The following is a 26,842-nucleotide window of genomic DNA, read 5'->3' as shown; positions in this document are numbered from 1 at the left end:
ACTGTTATTATTAAATATTTCAAGTAAATATTATTTCATTTATTCAATATTTCAGAAGAACTTTTATGGACCTCATTTTGTTTATCTCAGAGAAGAAAGGTCAATAAGTATGGGATTTAAAAAATAAGACAAGCCTACTGTTTTCTAATATCTTTTGAAATTAGATAAAAGTTATTTCTTCATGTATACAATCTTTTATCACAAAGAAAAAAGATAAATTTGAAAACCTTGGTTTTATGATCTCTTAATATGTTGAAGTGTAATTTAAATGCAATTATAAGAACTCACATTTCTCACAAATTAGAAGATCTATGTAGTAGTGTTTTGGCCAGTGGCTTATCAGTATAGACCTAGGCAGGAAAACAATACCGAATGCTGTGAGAAAGAAGGCAGAGTCGAAGAGAAGTCATGTAGTATGTAGTCACCCACAGAAGACAGACACACCAGAACCTTGTCCATAAGCCACAGCCATGCTGCCATACACAGATTAATAGAAATACGTTAATTTAAGATATAAGAATTAGCCAGAAATATGCTTAAGCTATTGGCCAAATAGTATTGCAAGTAATATAGTTTCTATGTGATTATTTAGAGTCAGGCCAGTTGGGAAACAAACTAGCAATCTCTGCCAACAATGTAATAAGAAAAATTCAAGGAAAAATTAGTGATAGTACAGTTTCTGTGTGGTGCTACGATTTTCACAACTAACATTTGTTTAGAAGAGATTACTAATAATGTACTGTTTTATCAAAAAAATAAAGAAAAAATATGGTCAAACAGTTACAAGGAAAAATAATCTAAAATCTAGAATTCTCATACATACTTTAAATTTACACTTATTTACAAGAAAGTCATTCCTTGGAGGAATATCGATTTAAATTTACCTTTTTAGCATCAACTGTCATAACAAGGAGGACATGAGAAGACAATTTGTCAACTTTATGTATTGATAGGATAAATAACTTCACAAATGTCCATGTTTCCATCCTTATTAAGGAAACTAACTATATGCACAAGGACTCAGCAATCAAGTGGCAGAAATGAGCAGGCCTTCCTGCTTTATAGAGGATGTTCATCTCTTGATGTCCTGCTTCAGAGCTCAGCAAGTTTGCAACCTATGAGATCCTCAGTGATAAAAAAGAGGTCTCCACTCTTCCTTTTCTGTCTTGTAAAGTATAGTTTTTCTTGTAAAACCCCCTTTACAATTTGCAGACTTATAACTCCCTCATGCTTAAAATTATCAGCAATACTTAACTTCTCTTTCGTTCTTTCTGCCATCCTTCTAGCCATAAACATCCTAAAATTCATCATGTACCATTTCTTTTCTCGACTCGTTCTGCAGTAGCCTCCAACAACCACGACCAGGATAGCTTTTCTCTTTGGGGTATCTTACCATTGACCTTGTCTCAGTTTTCCTTTTTGCTCATATTTTTTTTACATGAACAGAAAAGAATCTCTCCCAGTCTGATTCTCTTGGTTTTTACTGTTCTGATTATCACTTTCCAGTCCCTTCAGATAGGTGCATCCTTCCCTTCCGTCATCAGCCTCCCTTTTAATTGCTACCCCCTTTCCTTTCCTTCTATCTTCTGTTTTCACCCCCGCCCCCACCTGCCATGACGTCTCATCCTACAAAGCATCCACCACTATACACAGATGTTTACTTCAGTTGTGTTTATCCACACATAGAAAGACCACATTTCTCCTTCCATTATAGTTAGGATTGGCAAAGCATGTGGCTTGCTTTGGTTCACAAAATGAGGCACATTGGATGCACTTCTCTCCCTGGGAAGAGTAAAAGCTGAAGTCTCCACCTCCTAGGTCCTTGGGACAGTCATTATGCAGCTGGCATAGAGCCAAACAGACCAGTGAGCTGAAGCAAAGTCAAAATTTTAATGACATCGTTGATATGGATCCTTTTGGACTGGGTCTCTTGCTCTTCTAATAGAAACATGAGAATGGAGAGCATGAGGACTCTTTCATTTAATTTTGGCTATTGGATATGTTTACACAGCAATGAAGGGAAAACTACATTAGTCCTTTTGGTGTCCGTTAGAAGGATCTGCACCTGTGGGTCACCGCAATAGATGCCTTCAGTGTCAGTTCCTCAAGCTAGCCACTCTCCAGATTTCCCTTCGAAAGCAGCCATGCCAGGAAGCCTTATGCTGCGCAGTTCCCCAAGTCAGAAGCTTGAGCCACCATGGAATGTTCCTCATTTACTCTATATGAATAATTTGAGTCTGTCACCTAAACCTTGAACAAGTTTGTTTTCCTCTCTCAGTCCTAATGGGCCTCTCAGACAGCCACAGACACTGTGCTGGGAGGTCCCTGCACACCAGCTCTGTCTTCTCCTCCATTCTCCATGTGACAGTCTGAATACACAGTTTGCAGCCATCCCTTTCCCCTCCAAGGAAAATAATTCAGACGCAGGATTGATCTCCGACCTCCTTTCCCGTCTCTGTGGCCTCCGGTTCTCTTCCAGCCTCTTACTCCCCTCTGTTAAGTTCTGCACTACTTGGTCTTCATTTCAGCATCAGTGAGCACATGACATCTCTAACCTGGAACTCCTCATCCATTTCTTTTCTTAGTTAGTTTGTGTAAATTCTTCCATTTCAGCTTATATGCTACATTTCCTGAGATACAGGAAATGCACTGGCATTAGCCATCATTAATTCCCTTCACATCTTTCTAGCTGGGACTCTCATAACTGCCTGTCGGTGCTGTTTACACAGCCTCACATGGCTCTTTCTCATGCTGTCATTCTCCCTTTTCGGTTGACAATATCTGTCCTGTCGATTCTGGCCACTCCAGTGTGCCACTTACTAGACTTAGCTTTCTAAACGTGTTCTTTTCCTCTTTCTTTGCTTCTTTTCTTTTTCAAACATTTGCTTATTTACTCGTATGTGTGAATACATGTGCATGTATCTGTGTGTATGTGTGTGTAACTGCATTGCATGTAGAAATCAAGAGAACAGTTTGTATTATTTTCTTCTATCATGTGGCTCGTGGGGATTGGGTTCAACTCATCAGACCTGACAGCAACTAGCTCTATCCGATGACCCATCTTACTGGATCTGCAATTTTATTTAGACAGATCCTTAGTAAATTCTGGTTTTAAACTCTCTCTCTAACCTACGATGGTCTTAACCTTGAACTCCTGCCATCCTAGTGCTGGTGGTAGAGATTACATCATGATACCATTGTATGGAGTGCAGGACTGAACCCAAGACTCTTATGTTAGGCAAACACTCTACCATGTAGTATGTGGGCCAGCTTGTTGGGGTTTCTGTCCTGCCCAGTACCCCAACAAGCCAGCAAGTCCCAAGGAAAATCACACACAGGACTCCATAAGGTTATAAACTGATTGGTCCATTAGGTCAGGCTTCTTGTTAACTCTTATAACATATATTACCCCATTATCCTTATCTATGTTAGCCACATGGGCTCAGTACCTTTCTCAGTGTGACAGCTTACATGTTGCCTCTTCGGTGGTCTGCACAGGAGTGGCAGAGGAACCCTTCTCCTCCCTAGCCTTATCCTATTCTCATTACTCCGCCTCTACTTCCTGTCTGGTTGACCCGCCTATACTTCCTGCCTGGCCAATCAGCGTTTTATTAAAATACATGATTGACAGAATACAGATAATTCTCCCGCACCACTACCAGCTGGAGCTACACTGCTGGCCCCAACTGTATTCTTCAGTATTGTCTTCGCTTGTCTCGTTGAGCTAAGTCCTCCAGTTTTAGTACTAAAATTAGGGCCCCAAACTAATTAGATAAATGTTCAACCTTCTGATTGATATACTGATTAGGAATAATGAATTTCATTTACTTAAAACAAATTTTAGCTGGAATTGGTTAATGCTTTTTAAAATATCTGAACTGTTTCAAAAGTTAAACATCAAGATCTTCTTTAGACTGGAAAATAGAAGTTAGAAAAATGGTTTTCTTGAAAAGTGCACAAAGTTTAGATTTTTATTTTTGCTTTTTACTTTTTTTGGTAAAAATAGGTTATAAGTCACAATGCTAAAGTTGTGTTTTCTCCTTTGGTCGCCACTAAATCACAGTTTAGTATCATCAAAGTGTATTGAATTTTACACAGCTTACTTTACAGGCCAAAATTGTGAACATAACTCCTTTTCAATAGATACAAAATCTAATAGTAAACTACCCAAAAGGAGGGATAATTTATATGACTTCTTCCAACATAACATAGCAATAAAAGTGCAACTAATGAGAACTAGGCTATATCGAGAAATTAAAAGAAATGAAACCCAGGAAAGCAACAAACAGTACTAAATATCACCAGGAAGACATGAAACACAACTACCCACACTTCTGCAATTAAATAAATCTTCATATATGGAGGAAATAAATACTTCAGGGGAAAATTCAGAATTAGAAACTATAATGTGATTTGTAAAATAAATATGTGAGTGCAGTGCATTCCAGGAAATCCAAATAGGTGCTTTTAAACAGGCTCGCAGAGGTCCTGTCCAAATAGGTGAAGCACCAGAGCCATCTGAAAGCACTGGAATTGTAGGTGAGAGCTGTATTCCAGTAGGATCTAAATTTACCTATCTCCCAGAACCTGACTTAGCAGATTCAAGTTCTTTGTGTGTGAGGAGGTAGGGTGTGCATGAGTGCGTGTGTGTATGTGTGTGTGTGTGTGTGTGTGTGTGTGTGTGTGTGTGTGAGAGAGAGAGAGAGAGAGAGAGAGAGAGGAGACTGACCAACTTCTTGTGCTCACTTGTATTTCAGAAGCAGATTTAATTTTTCAGTTTTTTTTCCTTTTTCATATTATTATGTTCATAATTCCGAGGCTATAAAATTGAAGTATGCTGACATTCTTTTAGAAAATCACAATTGGCTTTCTCAAATTGGGTAATACTTGGTTATTTACACAGATATGACCTCGTTCCAGTTTGTAAATGGAACTACTTAATTTTTATGACTTTTGTTTCTATATGTTTATATGATTGGTTAAGAACAAATGAATGCCTAATGGCTTTGAAAACTGAACATGACTATAAGGGATAGCCAAATAATAATTTTGAAAGTGATTCCTTTTTCTAATTTTGTAATAACGATGGATAATACTGTAATCTACACATTATCATCCTTATAACGGTTCTGACAAGCCAATAATAAATAAGTCAACATTTGCTAGCTAATGGTATGGTACAGATAGGAATCAATATAGACGCACAAGTTCCACATGCCTATCAATTCTTAGTCCTAAGTGTCTTAGAAGCTTCAGAGCCTCAGATGACGTCTGGGTGTGAGGCTCTTAAATAAAGAATAACATTTAAGTGCATAGCTATTACAGCCTCATTTGATATTCATTTTAATTCCAATGACTATAATGAATATACTTTGCATTCAAACAGATGCCCCAAGTGCTTCTAAGGAAGTTCCAGTATAATTCAGTCTTAGTTACAGAATGATAAGTGCGTGTTAAAATCAGACATTACCATGAAAGAGGAAGAAAACAATTATAGCAAGCGTTAGTTCCTTAAAACAACAAATGTAAGATTTTTATTAAATTCTCTTCTTTCTTATCCTGACTAATACAGAACCCAGTACACAGAGGGCTTTGCAAGGTTAGCTACTCCTACGCTTGTGTCCACTCTTCTACACAGTCCTGACCTGGGCAGAAGTGGGGAGTGTGGGGAAAAACTCTGTGGAGTAGGCAGAAATCCACTTTATGACTTCTATCCTTCAACTGGATTAAAAAAAAACAACAACTCCATATTAGTGTGATTTAGCTGAAAAATAGTCAATTATTTAATTTTAATTTTAGCTGACCAGAGAATTCCTATTCCTTCAGTCCTCCTTAACATAAAGGACGAACAACTTAGATTTGAACAGGAGAGGCACACACACCATAGACAGTGTTTCCCCATATGGTTCATAAAACTGGCTGGGAATGTTTGCTGAAAGCAGTCATTCCTGAATCTTGACCAAATCCCATCAAAACCTGCGTGGAGAGTCCTGGAATACGCAGCCAGAAAACATCGATGCTTGTTTCTGCTTAGACAGAAACAGCTGCGGGTTCATAAGGGACTATTTGAAGCTATGCACTTTTATTCAAACGAGCAAACATGTATCAAGAACAGATCCTGTTTAAATGAAAGAATGGTAGGGTATTTCAGCAGAAGAGGAGGCAGAAATAGTGTAAGAACTGGAAGAAATGGAGGACACCAGAACAAGGCCCCCAAACTCAAGTGAACAAAGCTCACATGAATTCACAGAGAGTGAAACAGCAGGCTTGTGCCTGCACGGGACTATTCTGGGTCATGCTCACATACTTTATAGCTTTCAGTTTAGTGTTTCTAGGGGACTCCTGAGTATGTGAATGGGCAATTGTCTGATCCTTGTACTTGCTCTTGGGCTCTTTTCCTTCTCTTGGTTTGTCTTGTTCAACCTTGTTGTGACTGGTTTTGTTTTATGTTATTATATTTTATTTTGTTCAACATTTTTATCATCTCTCAGAAGCCTGTTCTTTCTAATAAGAGACAGAAAGAGAGTGGATCCTGATGGGAGAAGAGGTGGGAGGAGCTGGGAGGAGCAGAGGGAGGGGAAACTGTTTTCAGGAATGAGAAAAGAACATGTTTTTAATAAAAGTGGGAAAAATGAGAGAATAATAGGGTGTTTAAAAATGTCTGGTGTAGATGATAATAATTTTCAAATAACATTTTAAGTAAAATGACAACCTATAAATGTCTTAAAATACAATATTGGATTCTCTGAAAACATAAGTAAAATACTGTATTTATTGTGAAAGTTAAAAATTCACTCTTGATTTCCATCAAGTAGCTTTCCTGAAAAGGTCATCTGGAGTTCAAAGGGAAAAGTGTCTGCTTTATTTTAGAAAATGTAACTAACATACTATAAAAACAAGTTTATTGTTGTAGTTTTGCCCATGGCTTTGATAAGATATCTTGACAAGACGCAATGTGATCAAGAAAAGATTTATTTGGCTCACAGTTCAAAGTTACAGGCCGTCATTTCAGGGAAGGTAAGTAAGGAGCTTGAAGCAACTCGTTACATCCATCCACCATCAAGAGTTAGAAGCAATGGATTAACTCATGCATGCTAGTGGTTAGCTCTCTACGCTTACACAGTTAAGATCTCCTACCTAGGGAATGCCACCACCATAGTGGGGAGCTCTTATTTTAAATAAGCAAACATTCAATATCAACTCCCGCAGAACAAGCTGGTCTATATAACCCCGCATTTATACTCCCTTCTGAAGTGAGTCTAGATTGTTTCAAGGTAACAGTTGAAATCGTCACATCTCTCTTACTTTTCCTAAGCTATATATATCATATGCTATGTAAAGGAGAGTAATGGGTGTGTGGCATTCCTTGTGGCTGAGAGAAAACCATCAGTGGGGGAAAGAGGGAAGACTACCTGTTAGACCAAGAGGAATAAAGGTCAATTGCCTTAAAAAGCCTTACATCAGTTCTCTGGTACCTAAACAGTAAATCATTAGCATACATATTTGACAGCTCTAACGTGTTTTTAAAATATTATTATACTTTAACTACTAGAAGAATTTGATAATGGAAATCTGACTGTACCAATGAAAATACCGAGGTTTCTCTCTGACGAGCAATTTGTCGCGCTTGTCTCCCATTGCAGGACTGGAGACTAATTAACCGAAATCTGTGAACAGAGACTCTGTGAGGAGCACTCACTCATGAAACAGAAAAGCAAGCTGATGAGATTCATTAGCAACTCTTTTCTGGCCTTGGTGTTTCCCCGGTTGTTGGCTAATGCTTGCTAGCAATGGAAGCAGTATCCAGTCAAATTTTCTGTGAGCAGTGAAGGGCAACAGAAACACCTGTTACGCTGTCTCTGACTCTCAAATTCTCAGAGTTGGTCTCCAGCCCATTCAGATATGACGTCATCTGAGAACTCACCATCTATCTGCTAGAACTATCTAGCAAAATGCCATAGGCAGACAGGAAGTTGAGCAGTGGAAATACATTCCCTTGTTGTTCAGAGGGAAGAAAGTCTAAGTTCAAGGAGCTGGTAGATTTAGTTTGGCATGCCAGCATCCCCTTGCCATGTCCATACATGGGAGAGAGAGAGAGAGAGAGAGAGAGAGAGAGAGAGAGAGAGAGAGAGAGAGAGAGAGGAGAGATAAGAAGAGGGGGAAGAGGGAGGCAAAAACACAGAGACAGACAGACAGACAGAGAGGGAGAGAAAGTGTAAGGGAGAGGAAGAGGGGCAGAAGGAAAAAGGTGGAGGACAATGGAAGAGAGAGAGAGAGAGAGAGAGAGAGAGAGAGAGAGAGAGAGAGAGAGAGAGATCTTTAATCTTCCTTAAGGCTGGCAGTCCTGTTGGGAATATCATATCTGCATTCTGACTACATTTAACATTACTGTATACTAAAAGTCCTGTCTCTAAGTACAGCCACTTTGGGAACCAGGGCTTCCACATACGTATCATGGAGAAACACAGTTCATTTCATGACACTCAAAACAAATGTGTACTCTCAACCTCATAGATACATCATATCAAAAATACAGAGAGTAGAGCCCGACAGTTCTGCGTTCCTAACTTCTATGTGCTGTTCTCAAGCACACTTAGGCTCAGAAACACGTAGACTCAGAAGGACAGGGTAGGGACTCAGTCCACAGCAGAACATTTACTTGTATCCAGGCCCATGTCCATACTCACTTCCCAACCCAGGGCTTCTGACCAATACCAGAAGGGCCATTCATATGACATCTACTGCCATTCATTCCCCAACACCAACCTGGGAACTTCTTTCTGCTCTTTCAATGACACATTACTTCAACAGGCCAACCATTTCTGCTGAACTATAAGCCCTAATTTTCTAAACCTATCACTTTATTATGTTTAGATTTTACTCTTGTAGAGTCCATGGTTTACACTATAGACACACTAGTAGCACAAGGCTTTGCACAGGATAAACACACAAACACCCCAAAATCATCTACTTATTTTGTCTCTAACTCTTTTCTGCACGCAGCTCCCAAAGAATGCTGGAATGCTAGATCTATACCAGTGTTGACATATCCAACTAGTCTTGGACACAATGCAATGTTATAATGCTGCTTATTAATTTAAAACATATCATTCATGTCTTTAAATTCATATACCTCAAGCAGACATTCTTATCCTAATTGGACAGAAAAAGAACATGGGAAACAGAGGCTGGAATATAAGACTTCCATAGTAGAATATGGTCACTACAGTATGTGAGAGTTATATTACACCCTTGAAAATAGTTCTTGCCACAAAAGGTAAAGTATTCATATGCAAATTAGCTCAATTTATCCATTCTGTAATTATATTTCAAAACATGTTGCACATGACAAATAGATAACAGTTTTACTTACTGTATAAGACAAGCAAATACTCACTCAGGAGTTCAAGTTCAATGAGTATCCCCAAGATACATTTGGAAAACCTCAAGGCTGCAAACCTGAAAGCACTATTCGCTCCACTCAAGGCTCACGCTCACTTTTGCTGTTGTGTGATGGACCAAAAGGTCTTTGTCCACATATTAAATTTAGTGTCATGCTAACATGCTAACACACAAAGCTTTCTTGCAGAGAAGGTATTTTCAGTATCACTTTGGGGGCTTATTTATTCTAATTCCCCATCTTGTACCCACATATGCATGCACTCCTTCATACACACATACACTATATATACTGCTAAAATAGACTGTTATAATAAAATCTTCAGGGTGGGTTTCTTAAAGCAGATACTGTTAAATGACAGCAAAGAGCCCTAAATTCTCTCACTGCTTTATACCAGATTTCCAGGCAGTCTTCAGAAGGCTTTCATTTTTACACTAAAGACACCAGAGGACCTCAAAGAGCATCACTTGAAAGCTCACAAGGAGCTCCGACAAACTTTTGCCCAAGGCAATTGCTTGATAAATGAACATTAACAGCACACCTTGTATATGTGCATAAAGCTGAAAAAAATCCATAAACTGAAAATAATGGAATTGCCCTTTAAAAACCATGTATTCTGAGCTTCACTGTCCAGAAAACAATCCCAACGATTACATTGTACTTATTTACAGCCATCTGCACATTGAAGAGGGACTGGGCGAGAAGATAATAAGCCACACCTGTTGGATTGTTTAGACAACTGCAAACACCAGCTGAGAGAGTAATTAAAAGTAATGTTCCATCGCAGCCTACCTGGGGTGTTCAACAACCTGGACATCCTGCAGAAGTAGGAGACATACTGTTCGCAGTATTCAGCGCTGCTGGTGATGGCACTGATCTGGTCCATGGAGGCACTGTAGATGAGCTGTGTCACCGAATACTTTTCTGGGCTGTAGCCTACCACTGTCGTCTGCATCTGTAAGTCGTGAGACACGATGGTCCACACCTTGTCCTCTGTGGGCAGAGAAATAATTAAGACAGTGGCTCATTAGGACTCCCGTACTCCTTCAAATGTCAGAAGAAAATTGAGCTGCGTTTGGCTGTCTTTTTCATTAAATTGGTATAAAACTGAGTTAGAGAGAGAAGTCCTGACAGTATTTCAGTGTGTGTGTGTGTGTGTGTGTGTGTGTGTGTGTGTGTGTGTCTGTCTGTCTGTGCTGTATTCACATGAGTATGTGTATGCATGCCTCCAAGTGCAGGAGAGAAGCAAGCTAAGTGTGTTTTCCTCAATCATTTCCTAATACATTTTTAAAAAAAAATGCTTTTATAGAATTGATACGTTTATACAATAGAGAAGTGGCTACTTTTGTTTCTTTTCTTTCATCACTTAATTGCAATGAACTCACAAATAAAATATGTCTCTCTGCTAGATTAAGAAAGTCACTCAAACTCTTGCCCCTTCCTGAACTCTGTGCATCTGTATGGACATCCATTTAGAATAGCCTCTCTGAAGCAGTGTTACTTTGCTTAGTGTTTTATACTTTCATTTTAAATGGCATTTTTATCAAAAAATGGGGAAAAAATCTACAGCTGAATTGATGCTAGAAAAGCAATCAACTTTATGTCCTCTTCCACAGCTACGTGTTCTTTGTCTGCATTTTGTCTTTCCTCATCACCAAATATTACTTTTCCTAGATAATTTTTCTAAATAAAACTATTCCCACATTTACATCTGTTTACATATGGACATGGACACATTACGGTTCAGGATCCACACGTATGAGAACAAGAGTGATTTTTTTCTTTTTCTTCTTGAGTTTCTGTGACCCTGCTTAATACCATACACTCCAAGTCCACCCACTTTCCTGAAAACTTCTTCTCGTTTACAGCTGCTCTCTTTACATATGGATATTTACATTACCCCTCCTTACTTTGAGATGGGGTCTATTACTGAACCAGAAGCTGGCAGTTTTGACAGGGTTGACCAGCTAGCACACTCCAGGGATCTGCCCATTTGTATGCCCTCTGCCCAGTGTTTGGACTTGCTAGGACATTTAGCCATCCCTATCTTTTATATGGGTGCTGGCGCTTTGATCTCAGGCCCTCTTCCTTTCACTACAATTTCTCTTAGCTGAGTTATCATCCTTGTGCTATCCCTTCTTCTCTTATATCTAAGTTCTGCTTTTAGGAACAAAGCATAAAATTAATATTTTATTAGAATAATGAAAGACTTTCACTAACAGAAAGAAGCACTGTTCCTGGCTGTGATTTTGACGTCTTCCAGCAGTTTCAGTGTGAAGCGCGTTGTAATTACTATTCCATCCTGATTTCGGAACCCATATCTTGCCTTCTAGTAACTCAGTTGTCTCTCTTTCTGATGTGACCTCTGCCCCATCAAATCACAGCCCTTCTTGAAAGCTGTTCGCTCTTAACAGAATGTGCACCTTCTTTATCTTGTGAGCAGACACTCTTTCACACCGGCCTTCCTGGCAAATGAGGCACCGCCTTTTCTGATTCTGCGCAGTGTGGGGTGAGGTGGGAGGATAAGGTACCATTGTGTTTGGGAACCTGGGGGTCTCCAAGAAGGAAAAGTAGAATCAATTATAAGCTTTATAAAATTGAATTAACTAAAACTTCTTCTCCATTTGAATTTTAATTGAAAACATCAGTATGAGCCTATGACAATATCTTTGTTTTGAAATGTTGACCTATGCTTGAACATAGTACAATGAAAAAAAAATCTCCAGAACAAGATGCTAGGCCTAATGCCAACAGTAAATAATATTTGCCATCAAAAGAAGAAATTAGTATCCATGAAGAAATGACTGTTTCCTAGACTAAAAATAGACATGTTGAAAGGAGAGCCAGGGTCAACCCATCATTCCAGGAAAGAACATATCAGTGGGCACTGAGGGAGTCCAAAAGGATCCTGTAAGAAAGTAGGCATGATGTACGTGCCTGGAACCCTAGAGCTGTGGGCGCAGAGAGATATAACTGTGACTTGCTGCTATGAGCCAAGTTTCAGGTTCAGGAAGCGATCCTGTTTCAAGACAGTGAAGAAGAGAGTAATAGCTCAGGGCAGCCAGTGTTCCCCTTTGACTTACATATGCACAACACACACACACACACACACACACACACACACACTTAAAATTGAGTGGCTAAATTTGGTATAGATAAAGGCAATTAGAATAATGAAAGTAAAGTCTAAAGCATTAAGTAAAATCTCTCTGTATATTGAGTCTGTAATTAAAGCTGGCAATAGATATATTTGAGAAATTATTTATCCATACTATGAAAATAAAATTTAACCCGTATCTTTAACACTACATAAAAATCTATTTCAATTGGATTAAAGTCTTAAAAGAAATGTGAACTTTCATATAAATATAAGGAGACTTAAAAGAATATTTATATTATTTTTAAGCAAGGCAAAAAGTGAGGGCATTATTATGGTAGAACACATACATGTGAGTTTGTTAAAGCTAAACTGTCTTCTTTATCGAAATATGAGAAGTCATGTGAAAAGTTAAGCTATGGATTAGAAGAGATGTTTATAAACCATAGATCTGACAAATATCAGCATCTAGATGTACTGGGCTTTTCCTTTTGGGTCTCCAACCAGCTCCCAAATCATGACAGAGACTTATTATTAGTTCTGAATGCTAGGCCTAACTTATGCTTGTTTTTGGCTAGCTCTTTAAACCGAACCTATTTCTCCTTATCTATATTTTGCCTCAGGGCTTATTACTTTTCTTATTTATCTATATCTTACTTTCATTTCTTCTCTTTGTCTGTCTGGCATCTACTTTTTTTTTTGTCTTTGGACATGTTCTTTGTTTTTTCCTCCTCTCATTCTTCTCCTTCCTTCTTTGGAGCCTAATTTCTCTTCCTTTTTATTATTTCTGCCTGCGAATCCCTCCTAGTCTTTCTCCTGCCTAGCTGTTGGCTGTTCAGCTCTTTATTAGACCAATCAGGTGCCTTAGGCAGGCAAGATGAAACAAATGCAATACATCTTTTCATGATTAAACAAATACAGCATAAAAAATTTAACACACCTTTACATAGTTAAAGTAATATTCTGCAGCATAAATAAATATAACACATCTTTGCCTAGTTAAAGTAATAATCTACAAGAGCCAGCTACATTAAGAGCATCTGTAAATTATAACAGAAACATAAATAATACAAAAGAGATGATAGAAACATGTATTTTTCCAACTGGGTCACACAACTAGGACATTAACACAGAGGGAAATGCACATAAAAACAATTTTAAAAAAGAAAAAGACTCAGCTAAAAAATAATCTGGGAAATACAAATTTAAACTATAATGATTTTATTTTGTATTTATCTGACTAGCAAGGCAAAAATGTTTGTTTTTCAGTCATAATGGTTCCCAATATCAGTAAAACAAATGACAACACATGCTGGCAAGGGTCCTGGGAAAGGCTAACACTTACTGCTGATGGTGGGAGTGCCAACTGGTTTGGACACTATGGAAATCAACGTGGAGGTTCTTCAAATAGCTGAAAATAGTTCTGCAATAAGATCCAGTTATATCACTTTGGGGCATATACCCAAAGGGCTTTCATACTATTGCAGAGACACTTGCTCATCCATGTTTCCTGATGCTCTATTCATAACAGTAAGAAACTGGAAACATCAAATATGGCCATGAGGTGATATTAGATTAGAATATTTATACATTAAAATATTATTGAGCTATAAAGAAAAATGAATTAATGAAATTTGCAGATAAATGAATAGAGTTAAAAACAATTGTCCTGAATGAGATGACCTAGACCCAGACAGACATATTTTGTTTTCTCTTATGTGTGGTTGTTTAGTTTGTTTTAGAAATGTATATTTCATTTAGAATAACCACAGTTGTTAGGTAATTAGTAAAGAATCTTGGATGAGAGGATCTTCTAAGAAAAGGGGTACAGAATAGAGTGTTACAAAGAGATAAAAGGAAAACAAAAACAGGTGGATTAAATGAGGAGGGTGGTGGCAGGCTAAAGTAGTGAATATGTAGAGGAATAACTAACCCTAAATACCTTTTGAAAAGTCATATGGAATTCTATAACTATAGAATATTTCTAAAAATTATATACATATATACACACATATTTACATATACACATATAATTGCATATGTAATAATATATGCATTATTATGTAATAATACATGTATTATATTATTTTTATATATGTTTTATATGTAATAATGCATATATATAATTTAAATGGAATTGACATAAAATGAGGGTGTTAATGCCCCAATTAGACATCTTTATGCCATTAAACAAAATCTCCAGAAATGGATTATATTTTGTTGAGTTGTTGGTCAAAGGGGTCCCATAGTCCCTCCACAAACATCAAGGACTATCATCAATGTTAGTAATTACCATTCATAACCTGATAGTAAGGTCCCATTGTGGAAGACATTGTACGTTATAGCATAGGATATGGCGAAATTGAGCTGATTCCCAAGCAGAAGCGTCAGCCATACTGATTAGTGTATAGTAGTGATAGAATCTACTATATATGCTACAAGAATAGTAGCATATATATTATATACATACAAGAATAGAATGTAATCATCAATCTCATGAAACCTTTGAGCTATAATGATGACCTGACTGCCTGATAAACCCATTGGTACTACAGTGCTACAATGTTAAGGTAGTAGTCAACCACTTTTTAATTGAATTTAAGGCTTATTACATGATATGGAACCCATACCTAATAGTGTTAATGAGACCAATAACCTGAGACTAGATAGGTCATGGGCCCTAAGGAAATGACCTATGGAAAAACCTACTATCTCTCTATTAAATGATCATAACAATACTATTACTCCTAGTGACATACTTCTATACCCACAGATCAGTACAGTTCTCTACCCTCATCAGAGAAGCTTCTTTTTGCAGTAGATGCAAATTAACAGAGACCCACTACTGGACAATGTGTAGAGTGAGAGACTCTTGAACACTCAGTCCTAAATGGGGCATCTTTATAAAACTCTCTCATCAAGGCTCAGGTATCTACGTGAAAGTAAGGGTAGAAAAGTTTTAAGAGCTGGAGATTGTGAACCACTTTAAGAAAAAAACATTTCCAATCCCAACAGGAAAGATTCCTACAGGAACTCACAGATACAGTGACAGTGCACACAAGACCTGAAAAGCTCCAGCTAGACCAAATCTTAGCAAAGAAGTGGGAAGTGGGGAAGTGGGCACAAGTCACCAAGAACTATTTGCAAGTTATAGTTGCTGAGAGAGGGAAAATCAGTTTGTTTTTTTCCAATGGAGTAACACTGGATATATCAACCATGATCCAGGGAAGGCTCTGTACTCAGCAGTTAGTTGGTCAAAACAAATTGGACTCAGTAATGTAACATGGGGGCCAGGCTCATTGGGGTTTCTGTCCCGCCTGATACCCCAGGCATTTAGTCCCAGGGAAAATCACACAAAGAATCTGCATTAATTATAAACTGATTGGCCCATTAGCTCTGGCTTTGTATTCATTCTGTAAAATGAAGGGGCCAGCTTGTTGGGGTTTATGTCCTGCTAAGTTTCCCACAGCAGGTAAGCCCCAAAGATCTCCATAAGTTATAAAACTGATTGGCCCATTAGCTCAGGCTACTTATTAGCTTTTGTAGCTTATATTAACCCATTATTCTTATCTATGTTAGCCACATGGCTTGGTACCTTTCTCAGCGGGGCAGCTCACATCTTGCTTCTTTGGTTGTCTGGGTAGAACTGTGGAGGGAGCTTCCTGCTTCCCAGAATACTCCTGTTCTTATCACCCCACCTCTACTTTCTGTCATGTTGACCCACCTATATTTCCTGCCTGGCCAATCAGCGTTTATTTAAAACATGATTGACAGAATACAGACAATTCTTCCACACCACAGTAATTTTAAATTTTTCCTTTTTTTGTTATTTCTTGAGATAGAGATAGAGATAGAGAGTGATGATGATGATGATGATGTTGGGTGGGTGATGGAGGAAGATCTGTCAGAGCTGGGGCACAGAAAAGCACTTTATTTTCAAGCTCTAGGGATAAACCATGGTGGCACTGCCAGTGGCCCTACAGACTAACCCAAGCAGCAACTGTCACCCACATTCAGAGGGCCTAGTTTGGTCCTATTCAGGCTGCCCCGCTGTCAGTCTGGAGCTCCTATTAGCTCAGGTAAGCTGTTTCAGTGGGCATCCCCAACATGGTCTTGATCCATTTGCTCATATTATTGCTCCTCCCTCTCTTTGACTGGACTTCAGAAGTTCAGCCCAGTGCTTTGCTGTCAATCTCTGTATCTGATTTCATCAGTTTCTGGATGAAGGTTCTATGATGACTATTAAGGTACTCATCAATTTGATTACAGGGGAAGGCTAGTTCAGGCACCCTCTCCACTATGGCTTAGGGTCTTAGCTGGGGTCATCCTTGTGGATTCCTGGGAATTTTCCTAGTGACAGGTCTCTTGCTAACCCCATAATGGCTCCCTCAATCAAGCTATCTCTCTTATTGTTCTCCCTCTCTATTCTTTCCCCCATCCTGACCACCTGACTCCCTTATGTTCTCCTCCCTTACCCCCCTTTTTTCTTCCTCCTCACCTTCTGCCTTCACTTCTCCCTCAACCCCCATACTCCCAATTTTCTCAGGTGTTCTTGTCTATTTCCCCTTTCTAGGGCGATCCATGTGTATTTCTCTTAGGGTTCTCCTTGTTAACCAGCCTTTCTGGGGTTGTGGACTATGGGCTGGTTATCCCTTGCTTTATATCTAACATCCACTTTTGAGTGAGTACATACCATGTTTGCCTTTCTGGGTCTGGGTTACCTCACTTAGGATGGCTTTTTCTAGTTCCATCCATTTGAATGCAAATTTCAAGATGTCATTGTTTTTTACTGCTGAGTAGTGCTCCATTGTGTAAATGGACCACATTTTCTTTTACCATTCTTTGGTTGAAGGGCATCTAGGTCCAGGTTTTGGCTATTAAAAATAATGTTGTTCTACAAGTAATTGAGCAAATATCTTTGTAGTATGATTGAGCATCCTTTGGGTATATGCCCAAGAGAGTCCATTCTCTTTGGAGAGATACCTTGCTCAGCCTGGATATACTGGGGAAGGGCCTTGATCCTGTCTCAAAGTTCTGTGTTAGACTTTGTTGACTCCAGATGGGAAGTGTTAACTCTCTTTGAGAAGGGGATAGTGAGTGAGGGGGAGGGAGCAGGAGAAGGGGAGGGAGTGGGAACTGAGACTAGTATGCAAAATGAGCATTTTTTTAAAAAATAATTTTAAAAATCATTTTTAAAGTTCATAATAACATTTTTTTTTGTAAAAAGAAAGAAAAGGCCTCTATTAGACTGATCTGTAGGCAAGTCTGTGGGACATTTCCTCAATTAATGATTGGTATAGGAAAGTTTAGATCACTGTAGGTCATGTGATTCCTGGTCAGGTAGTCTTAAATTACATAAGAAAGCAGGTTGAACAAGCCATTGGGAGCCAGTAAGAAGAATTCATCTAGGGCCTCCATTTCTGTTCTGTCTCCAGGTTCTTGATTGGAGTTAGTGCCTTGGCTTCCCTCAGTGAACTGTGACCTGGGATATGTTAGTCAAATAAGCCTTTCCTCCTCACTGACTCTCAATCAATAATGTGGTAGTATCCTGTATTCCTGATGAAATTTCCCAAACCATTGCAAGTCCTTTGTAAAACAATTTGTCAATAACTGAAAACTTTAAATATGCACACATCTTACAGTAACAATTATTTCTAATTATGGATCCTAGAAACACTTTCAAACATTTATATAAGAAAATGTATTGTAATCACTCTTTATTATAGTAAATTTTAAAAAAGAAAGCCTGAAAGTCTATTTGAAAAGAATAAAAAATAAATTTTTTAGGAGGATACAATCAAATATTACAATGTATTTTAAAAATAGATCAAATATAAGTTTTTTTTATTGATGCAGGCTAACTTTGAAACCAAAAAATTGAAGGTTAAAATACAAATAAGAAGAATATTTACATAATTGTGCTACATAAATCTGCATATTTATAGTATGGTGACATTGTCACAAAGTTTAAGAACACGGACCATCAGTAAAGAACTCTAAGAATTTGAAAAGGAAATCAGGATGATAAATTTTAATTTTATATTCTTCATTATATTTCCTACTTTTGGCTTTAACTTTGTTCTAGGGAATGTGAGGCTCTCTGATTAGAGGGCACCAGCCATATATGTGTCACACACAAGCATACAGGCAGGATATTCATTCTCACAAATTAAAAATAAGCAAGTCATTAAAATAAAAAAGGGAAAATATCAAAAAATGCTGTGCCTGGTTTTTGATAAATATTATATAAATGTTCATGTACACAACATTAATTAGCAAACATTGATCACAAAAACCTATGTATAGTTTATTTAAAAAATTAACAAATTTCTCAGTTGCCACTTCTAGTTGTTTAAAGAATTCACTTTTATAAGACTGTATTACAAACCATTAAGATAGAAAGTTTCTACACAATGTTTACTAGCAGGGTCTTAGTCATTTATTATTGGATTCATTTGAGATCATCACCAACCTTCCAGGTAGGAAGGTTCATCACAAAATAACTCACAGTTAATTCTGTTTAGAAGGTCTTTCAATATTTATGACCCTACAGTTGTAAATCATGGTGGGCTTGCTGTCACTGTTTTTATTCTCCTCCCCAAATGTGCCTTATGTGAGCCCCGCATGAGTCCCTGCAGGCTTCTATTGAGATTCTATTCTATAGCTGACACTGGCTGTTTGGACAGGTCATAACCCACCTATGAGCATCACTCAGGTGGTGTGAGCAGTTTTAATCACGTGTTGAGAAACAAGGAATGTAAAGCAGATGGGACTCTGTGGGAGGCAGCGAGGAAATGAGTTCCCAGGGCAGAGGATGTTTCTGCAGGTGGCGGGAAAGGGTGATGAGCTTTCAGCTCGCAATTCCAGACCAAAGATGGATGATGCATCAGGTGCTGAGAACAAGTATAAATAACCATAGCTTTTTTTCACCTATCTGAAAAACAATTTAGAATCCAGGTCTCCCCCGCCCCCTTTCGATACTATTAGCTATTTGTTAATCTTGTTCCACTGGGGAGGTTCTGAAGTTCTTTGCCACTACAGCTAGAGGTGGTGATTGCACTTACATAACACAAGCCAATCTTCCTTTTCCTTTTTCTCCGTTGCTACAGATGCCTTTTGTGACTCTTTATCAGTCAAGAGCTCATGTGTAGCTTGTGTGGTGGTGCATGCCTGTAATCCCAACCCTTGAGAGGTTGAGGAAGGTGGAGCCTGAGCTTAAGGCTGCCTGAACTATGGAGTCTAACCTGTTTCAACCCAATTAAAAGGAAGTTCAATGGCACCTATGAGGAGCTTTCAGTCCCATGTGCCGAGTAATGTCCCTCTTTGGCATTGCTTGTGCATTAGGAGAGTAGCTAGATCTTGGTCTGAATTCAAACATGGAGACAAAGGAATTATCACCTTGGATCCTTGGCTAATGGTTCCCACGGATCCTTAAATATTTCACTCATCATCTACTAAGATTCTAGGACAAATTCGTGTGTATCTTATTGAAAAGAAAGATTATTCCATTATTCCAAATATCACCTCTACCACATTAAACCCTAGCTGCATTTCAAAGATGCTTAGCTTTCAAGGTTGAGATCCTCTGTCATGTTTTTGCCTCTGCCCAGGAGATCTTCCTTCCCAGATGGTCCCAAGGCTTCCTTCCTCACCTCAAGCCCAGTCCAAGCTTCTACTTTCAATATTGCCCACATATCCCATCCATCTGACATACTGAAACGTATCACCTGCCTTTCCCTTTACCATAGCACATTTAGAATAACCGGGCATGCAGTCACCACACTCTAGCATGGCATATCTCTGCTTCTGAGATTTCTAGGTGCTTATATCCCAGAACAATAATTGGAAGGGAATGCGATGATGGAGAAGGAAGCAGAGGCAGTTTGTCAAGAAGGAAAGAACTCCCAAAGAAGGAGGTAGACCAGAGCTGGGGAAAAGATGAGAAGTCCATTAGTTCTGAAATTGTCAGAAAGAAGCCACACTCACATTGGACATTTCAAGAGGCTGACTGACTAGAATTTCAGTGATTATGGAGAGCAGACTGGAGTCATCTTGGGCTCCTAGTCCTCTAAGTAGCCCTGCATTGCCTGCCTCTTCATTTGATTTAAAATCCCTGTGACTTTATATAAATGCCTTTTGAATGTAGAAACAGGTCTCAAACTTCCATCTCCCTAAATGTTTAGACTGTTAATCGGACAGCACCTGTAGCCTACAGCAGAGAGGCTCCCCACTTTTTGCGGCCCATCTTCCTGGTCCTTCCACCACTTCCACCTATGTCACTGAAAGGCATCTTGATTTATGATATACTTTTTTTTCTGTCACTATATAAAACTTCATGAAACTGTTACATTACTAGAATGCAGTGTGTAGGCTGATCTGAGTCTGTGTACCTGGGTCATGGTCTCTCATAGTTGGTTTGAGAATAAGTAAACTCGTATTTCCTTTGAGCTAAAAGCAATTTTCTTCCAGCACCATTTTCCCCTTCCAAATATCCATACTATCCTTCTAACTTTTTTTTTCTAACTCAGAAAGTCTAGTTAGAACTGATGGCTAGACAAATGACAAGAACTTTCAAGATTTAGGCCATTCTTATAGAACGTACATTTTCCTGTACATGCCGTATTGCAGGCCAGCCCTTGTGTGTGTGTGTGTGTGTGTGTGTGTGTGTGTGTGTGTGTGTGTGTGTGTGTGTGTGTTGGGGGTGTATCCTAGTTTGTGTTCAGCCACTGTTGTCCTTCACATGCCGATCCTAATACCTTTGTTCTTTAAGAGAATCTTCCCCCTTAGTCTCCTGCTTCCCTTTGTTGTCTCAATATTTATGCATTTGAACATTTCTGCTTGGTTTGATCTAGCAGAACAGAATCCTAAGGTGGCCCTTGCTTTCACCTTGACCCTCAATTGCTGTCACCCCTGTACATGGGAAGCTGTAGTCCATGGGCAAAGTCTTAAAGTATTCTGGATTTAAGTGGCTTCCCCGTGAGAGGCTGAAGCCTCCTCCTTCCTCCACTAGACTCGGTTAAAAATTTCTTGATGCGACAGATGACATTTTTCACCTTGGAAGAAAATCCCCAAATAATCAACTCCTCTAAGTATCTAATTTTCCCCATTAAGTCAGTTTCTATTCACTGGAGCAGCCTCCATTGTGAGGAACATTAGCAAGACAGGCTGACAGATTACATTCCTTAGTGAGGATAATTAGCTAGAAATAACTTTTTAGGGAAAGAAAACCCTCCAGATAGCAGGGTGAACATATTCAAGGGACTCGAACTGGTGTTATCACCTTAATTATAACAGAAGTACAAATGTATTAGGTGATTTTTTTCCCTTCCTTTATCTTTCCTTTACTTCTTTCCCTCCTTCTTTTTCCCCAGCAAATCCTACTCACCCACTAGAGAGATGGTCTCACCTATCCTGGCATTTTTCTTAGTCTCCTACTTTTCCGCATCTAAGTCCTTGGCTAGCAAATACTTCCCGCCTCCCAATTCCTCAATGTCAGACCAATGGAAGATGTTTGGTCTGTCTCCAGCTTCCCCAATAACCTGATTACCATCTGTCTCCATTTATCATATTGTGTTGATAACATATTTCACACAGCTGCCTCTATGGATGATCCCGGAGGGCAACATTGGTGTCACTTTAATTACTTAGTTCTTGCTGCCTGGTATTAACACTTCATATCGGAACATGTTTTCAACAAGTGCTTGCTGAATAAAAGGAGTGGTTTTGAAAACAACGCAATTGAAGGCACCTTGCCTGGTCACTTGAAACCTGGTAGACACACACAGAATTTAATGTATGTGTAAGGCATCCCATCATTTTCCCTCAATGCCAACAAATCTCTGACCTAGAAATTGGAAAAGATATGTTGTTTTGGAGCAATGTGTTGAAGAAAACAAACCAGCTCTTCATTCTTGTTTTGTTATTTCAGCACAACTGTAACAATAATCAGATTCGTTATTTCAAAGTGGCAATTATTTCTGAAACCTACAGAAACCTACACCACTATTAGGTAAGAAAGTAAACTTTTGGTCTTTTTGCTATTTTTATTGTCAAGGAAAGTAGTTTTTCAAAAGTGCTAGGAAAAACACTGAACAAAACTTGGAAATAAGTAGAGTGGAGACTTATCAATGGCCAACTGAGCAGGCTGGCCTTTGTCTAGCAGACCTAGGGAGTTGTCAGAAGTCCTTGGCTAGGTTGTCATTACTCATATGCAAGGGAATGACAGGTAGAGGACAGTCACCATTATTATATAGGAAAAAGGGACCAAAGAGTCTGAGTGGGGGTTCGGTGGAAGGAAGAAAGAAATAAAGAGGAAGGACGGGAGAGTGGAGAGGAAAAAAAAGATCAATAAACCAAAAGATCATAGAACTAGAATATGGTAAAAAGTAATTAACTCTCAATTATCTAATTTAGACTAGAGGCAGAATATATGATAGAAAACAATGAACTAGAGGCTAGAGGCTTTGAAGGTAGCAGACACTGTACTGTGCATTTGGACAAGCCCCTTAAAATAGAAAGGATTTTGTTTGCCCAAGTGAAAAATGTGCCTTGTTTGGGGATGCTTGCTTAGAATCTTTAAATATCTGTGATCCAAACTCAGAGAGGGCCGGAATGACTAAGAGGCCATAAGGAGAAGGCATTCAAGGCAGAGGAGATAGAAGAACTAAAGTGTAACGGACAAGAGAGCGTTAATGTAGTTAGAGGCTAAACTGGAGCAGGAGAAGGGAAGGCAGAGTGGATTTGGTCCGACAAGTTCATGCTGCCAGAGAAAACTCCCAGCATGAAGCTGGAGGCTGGGCAGAAGCCCTCACCCCAATGACAGTCTTTTACTTGTTGGGTGAGGGAGAAACAGTTTTCTCTGAGACTGTAACCCTTGGTAAGGTTACTGCACTCCAAGGGAGGACCACACATCCAAGAAGATTTAGGCAGCACAAATGTGCGTTAAAAACAAATCAAAAGGAGACAAAGCTGACTGAGTAGAGAAGGGAAGTGTGTTTGAGGGGAGCAGGGAGAGGGAGGTGAATATGATCAATTCGTGTATGAAGCTTTCAAGGAACTAATAAAAATTTTAAAAAACTGGTATTAGATAAAATGCTCTCTAAAGTCAGTTTTGACTACAGAACATGAAGGTATTCTTTATTTACTAAAATCCGCTTACTGTTGAGAACAGACTGTGGCTGGTCCTACACTACTATTTATTCTGTACAACAGTGGCTTTTCAGGCTCTGTCTTGCCTTGAGAAACTCCATCTACCAAGCAACTTTGACTCCATTGGAGGATGGAGGATGACTGTGCACGTGGGTGGCCATGTGAATGGGTACCATCTGTCTGGTACCACCCACACAGCACAGACTGAGAAATGATTTATTACTGATAGTAGCAGTGTGTTGATTTATGACATTCTTTCTTCTGTTCCTACAAAAAATTTCATGGACCTGTTACCATGGTAGAACACGGAATTGAGGAAACTCTAAGTCCTAAATCCATGTTGCTGGGTCACAGCCATTTATATTTAGCTCCAGAATAAACAATCTCTGATCTCCTTTGAGAGGAGAGAATTTTTTTTGACAGTCACTATAGAACCTCAGGATGAAGGGATGTTTGCTTTGAGAACTATTCCAAGTTCTTGAGGGACAGATGATGACATCAGAATGTTAAGAGTTCGCCATCAGTAATGGCTACACAATTGATCCTCAAATCTTGCTCATATCACAAAGCACACAATCAGATAGTATGGGTCTCTCAGAGGAAATTTGCTCCACCTTTGTTGACATATTATTATCCAAAAGAAATCTGACATAATACTGATCAAACTTCTGTTTTGCTGCACTTGGAATAGCAATGAAAACAACTGTGGCAAACCTAATACACCAAGGATGTGGCGTCTTCCCTGAATAAAATCTGAAGGATTGAGGTGACAGAGCAGAGGGAGAGGAGACTGCACATAAAGAGAATCAATGTGTACACTTCTGTTAAAAGCTAATCAAATAAATTATACATTAGAGCAATTAAGAAATGACCGAGGAATGCAAATGAGGGATAGTCATTTAAGTATATTGAAATTGTTTTTATATATAAAATGTCACTGCAGGTATACCTTACAATATAAAACTACTGTTAAGGAATACATTATAAATAAAATATATACTCATGTTAGGAATTTTCAAATTATTCCTGAAATAAATGAGACAGATGCAAAATTGGAATGAGTCTGGCTTTAAACTATCTGAGTCGGAATAACTGAGACCTAAGGCTTTGGGTCATGTTTTCTGATTTTGCTTATTTATAGTTGTTGACACGAAGATATCTATGTTTCCAAAAAATAATCAGGAGAATTAGGTCTAGTAACTCATATCTGAGATCCCAGTACTCTGGAAGAGTGAGTTCAAGGCCAGCCTGGCTTACATAACACCATCTTGCCTGAAGAAACATAATTAACAATACTAATGAGTTATTATAATACATTTCTATCTTTTATAAGGAGTTTTATCCCATTTTCCAATTACAAATAAATTACCATCTTGTTCTTCATTCTTTTAACTGAAAATGATTAGATCAAAATAACCAATGTGAAATGATGAAATACATTTTAAAGGCAGTGGAATTTATTTTAGGGTTATATCAGCAGTGAAAGAATGAGATAAAGAAAGCCAAGGAAATAGAAAAGAAGGAAACAAGAGAGGAGGGAGGTAAAAAGTCCCACAGCACTGAACTGTGTCCATGAGGTCTGAGCCAGAGTGGCCAGGGGAAGGCAGACAGCCTGGCCCGAGAAAAGGACAGTTTAGGCAAGCATCAGGCTTCTCCTGAAGTCCTGGTCTCCCCTTGGAACAGCCCTCAAACTCTGAAGACATATTACAGCTTTAAGTAGATGAGGAAATTATAGGAAATATATGGAAACCATGATGCTCATTGTCAGTGTTAGTAAAAAAAAGTTTTATTGGAACTCAGCCATCCTGATTTGGGTGTGGACTCTCTTTGACCATGAAGTATTCATAATAATAGTGGGAGTTTGACCCGGAAGGCTTCTATTTTTTTTTTTGTAGGGGTCTCCATAAGGAAAGTTTGCTAACCCTGCAATAAAAAATGACCGATGATGATGATGATGATGATGGGAAATAAAGAAGTGAGACGCACTGCTCTCTGGAAATGTTATGTCTGCTGGAGTGAAGTGGGAGATGACAGTGCGCTGGAAGGGCTGATTGAGCTATGAGGCAGCTCAGTGGAGGATGACAGACGACGATTTAGTGTGCCCACATCGAGGGCATGTTTCAATTTCCTGCATGAGGAAAGAATAATGAATAAAGTGTATAAGTATACGACACACATTTTTGGTTCTGTGCGCAGGTAGATTTAAATTCTAAAATTTAGTTATCCTATCTGTCATTGTGTTAAAGTTACTGAAAACTCTGAAATACTAGGAGGAAAGCACTGGATATGAGGGAATCCAAGGTTCCTGACACACAGTCCTGAATAAGGCCGACCCAACAGTTGTGCCCACATAGAACCTATGGATAAGACATGGAAAAAGCTTTCTCAGTGGTGTGTTCAGGTAAAGATGGGGTCATATGTAAGTTGAGAGTAAGCCATAGTCCAGTGACAAGTATTTTACAGGTTGATTCATTGGGTGAGGTTATGTGCACAGTGGAAGTCAGAGGACAACTTGAAACATTCAGTTCTTTCCTTCCACCATGTTGGTCAAGGGATTGAGTTCAGGTTCTTAGGGTTGGCAGCAAGTGCCGACCCTTTAGTCCTATCAATAATCCGACTGTACTTGTAAGAAGCAGGAAGTTGGTGCATAGGCAGGGCTAGTGCTATAAGACGATCTAACAGAAATTAGAGAGACACAGTTATATTGCTAAGAAAGAGCAAGGATTTGGCCACTAAAAAGGAAAAGTAGGAAATAGTCCTTCACTATGGCCTGCATATACAGCCTGGTTCAGAGTGTGGTGGGTGGGTGTGGGCACCTTGAGCTTATATTCTAGCTTAGTTAACTGCTGAGCACAAATTTCCATTCTTTTAGCTCACCAATTTTGTAGTACCTATCAGTCAACTTTATACACTATGGAAACACTAAGCTTCTACGTTTTATGTAAAATTTGAAGTTTATGCAAGAATCCCTGTATTACTGTCTCATACTGGGGAGTCGTGGATTTTAACCCACATAGTGGCAAACATAAGGAAAAGCAACAGCCAAGTCCCTTTATGGGTTTATGACTTGGGGGCTGATAATCACCACATGAGATATTTCAGAGGGGCTGGGCAATGTCTCAATGAGAAAAGGGCTTGCTGCCGAAGCGTGAGGACCTGAGTTCAGATCCCAGCACCCATGTAAAAGCAAGGAATGG

The 26,842-nt window shown here is 38.9% G+C and overlaps 1 protein-coding gene across 1 annotated transcript in view; it reads right to left on the bottom strand.

The window, feature by feature from the left end:
* Positions 1 to 26,842, bottom strand: part of Cntnap2 (contactin associated protein 2) — a 2,060,022-nt gene that overhangs the window by 731,816 nt on the left and 1,301,364 nt on the right. The window contains exon 13 of the mRNA XM_085683653.2: positions 10,193 to 10,393. Within this exon, the coding sequence (XP_085539779.1) occupies positions 10,193 to 10,393 (201 nt within the window). The remainder of the gene's footprint in view (positions 1 to 10,192; positions 10,394 to 26,842) is intronic.

Source organism: Myodes glareolus, chromosome 25 (assembly GCF_982192425.1).
Source record: "Myodes glareolus chromosome 25, mMyoGla1.1, whole genome shotgun sequence".
Classification (NCBI taxonomy): Eukaryota; Metazoa; Chordata; class Mammalia; order Rodentia; family Cricetidae; genus Myodes; species Myodes glareolus.
The sequence above is the reverse complement of the archived record's forward strand: the minus strand, read 5'-3'. Positions and strand labels throughout refer to the sequence as shown.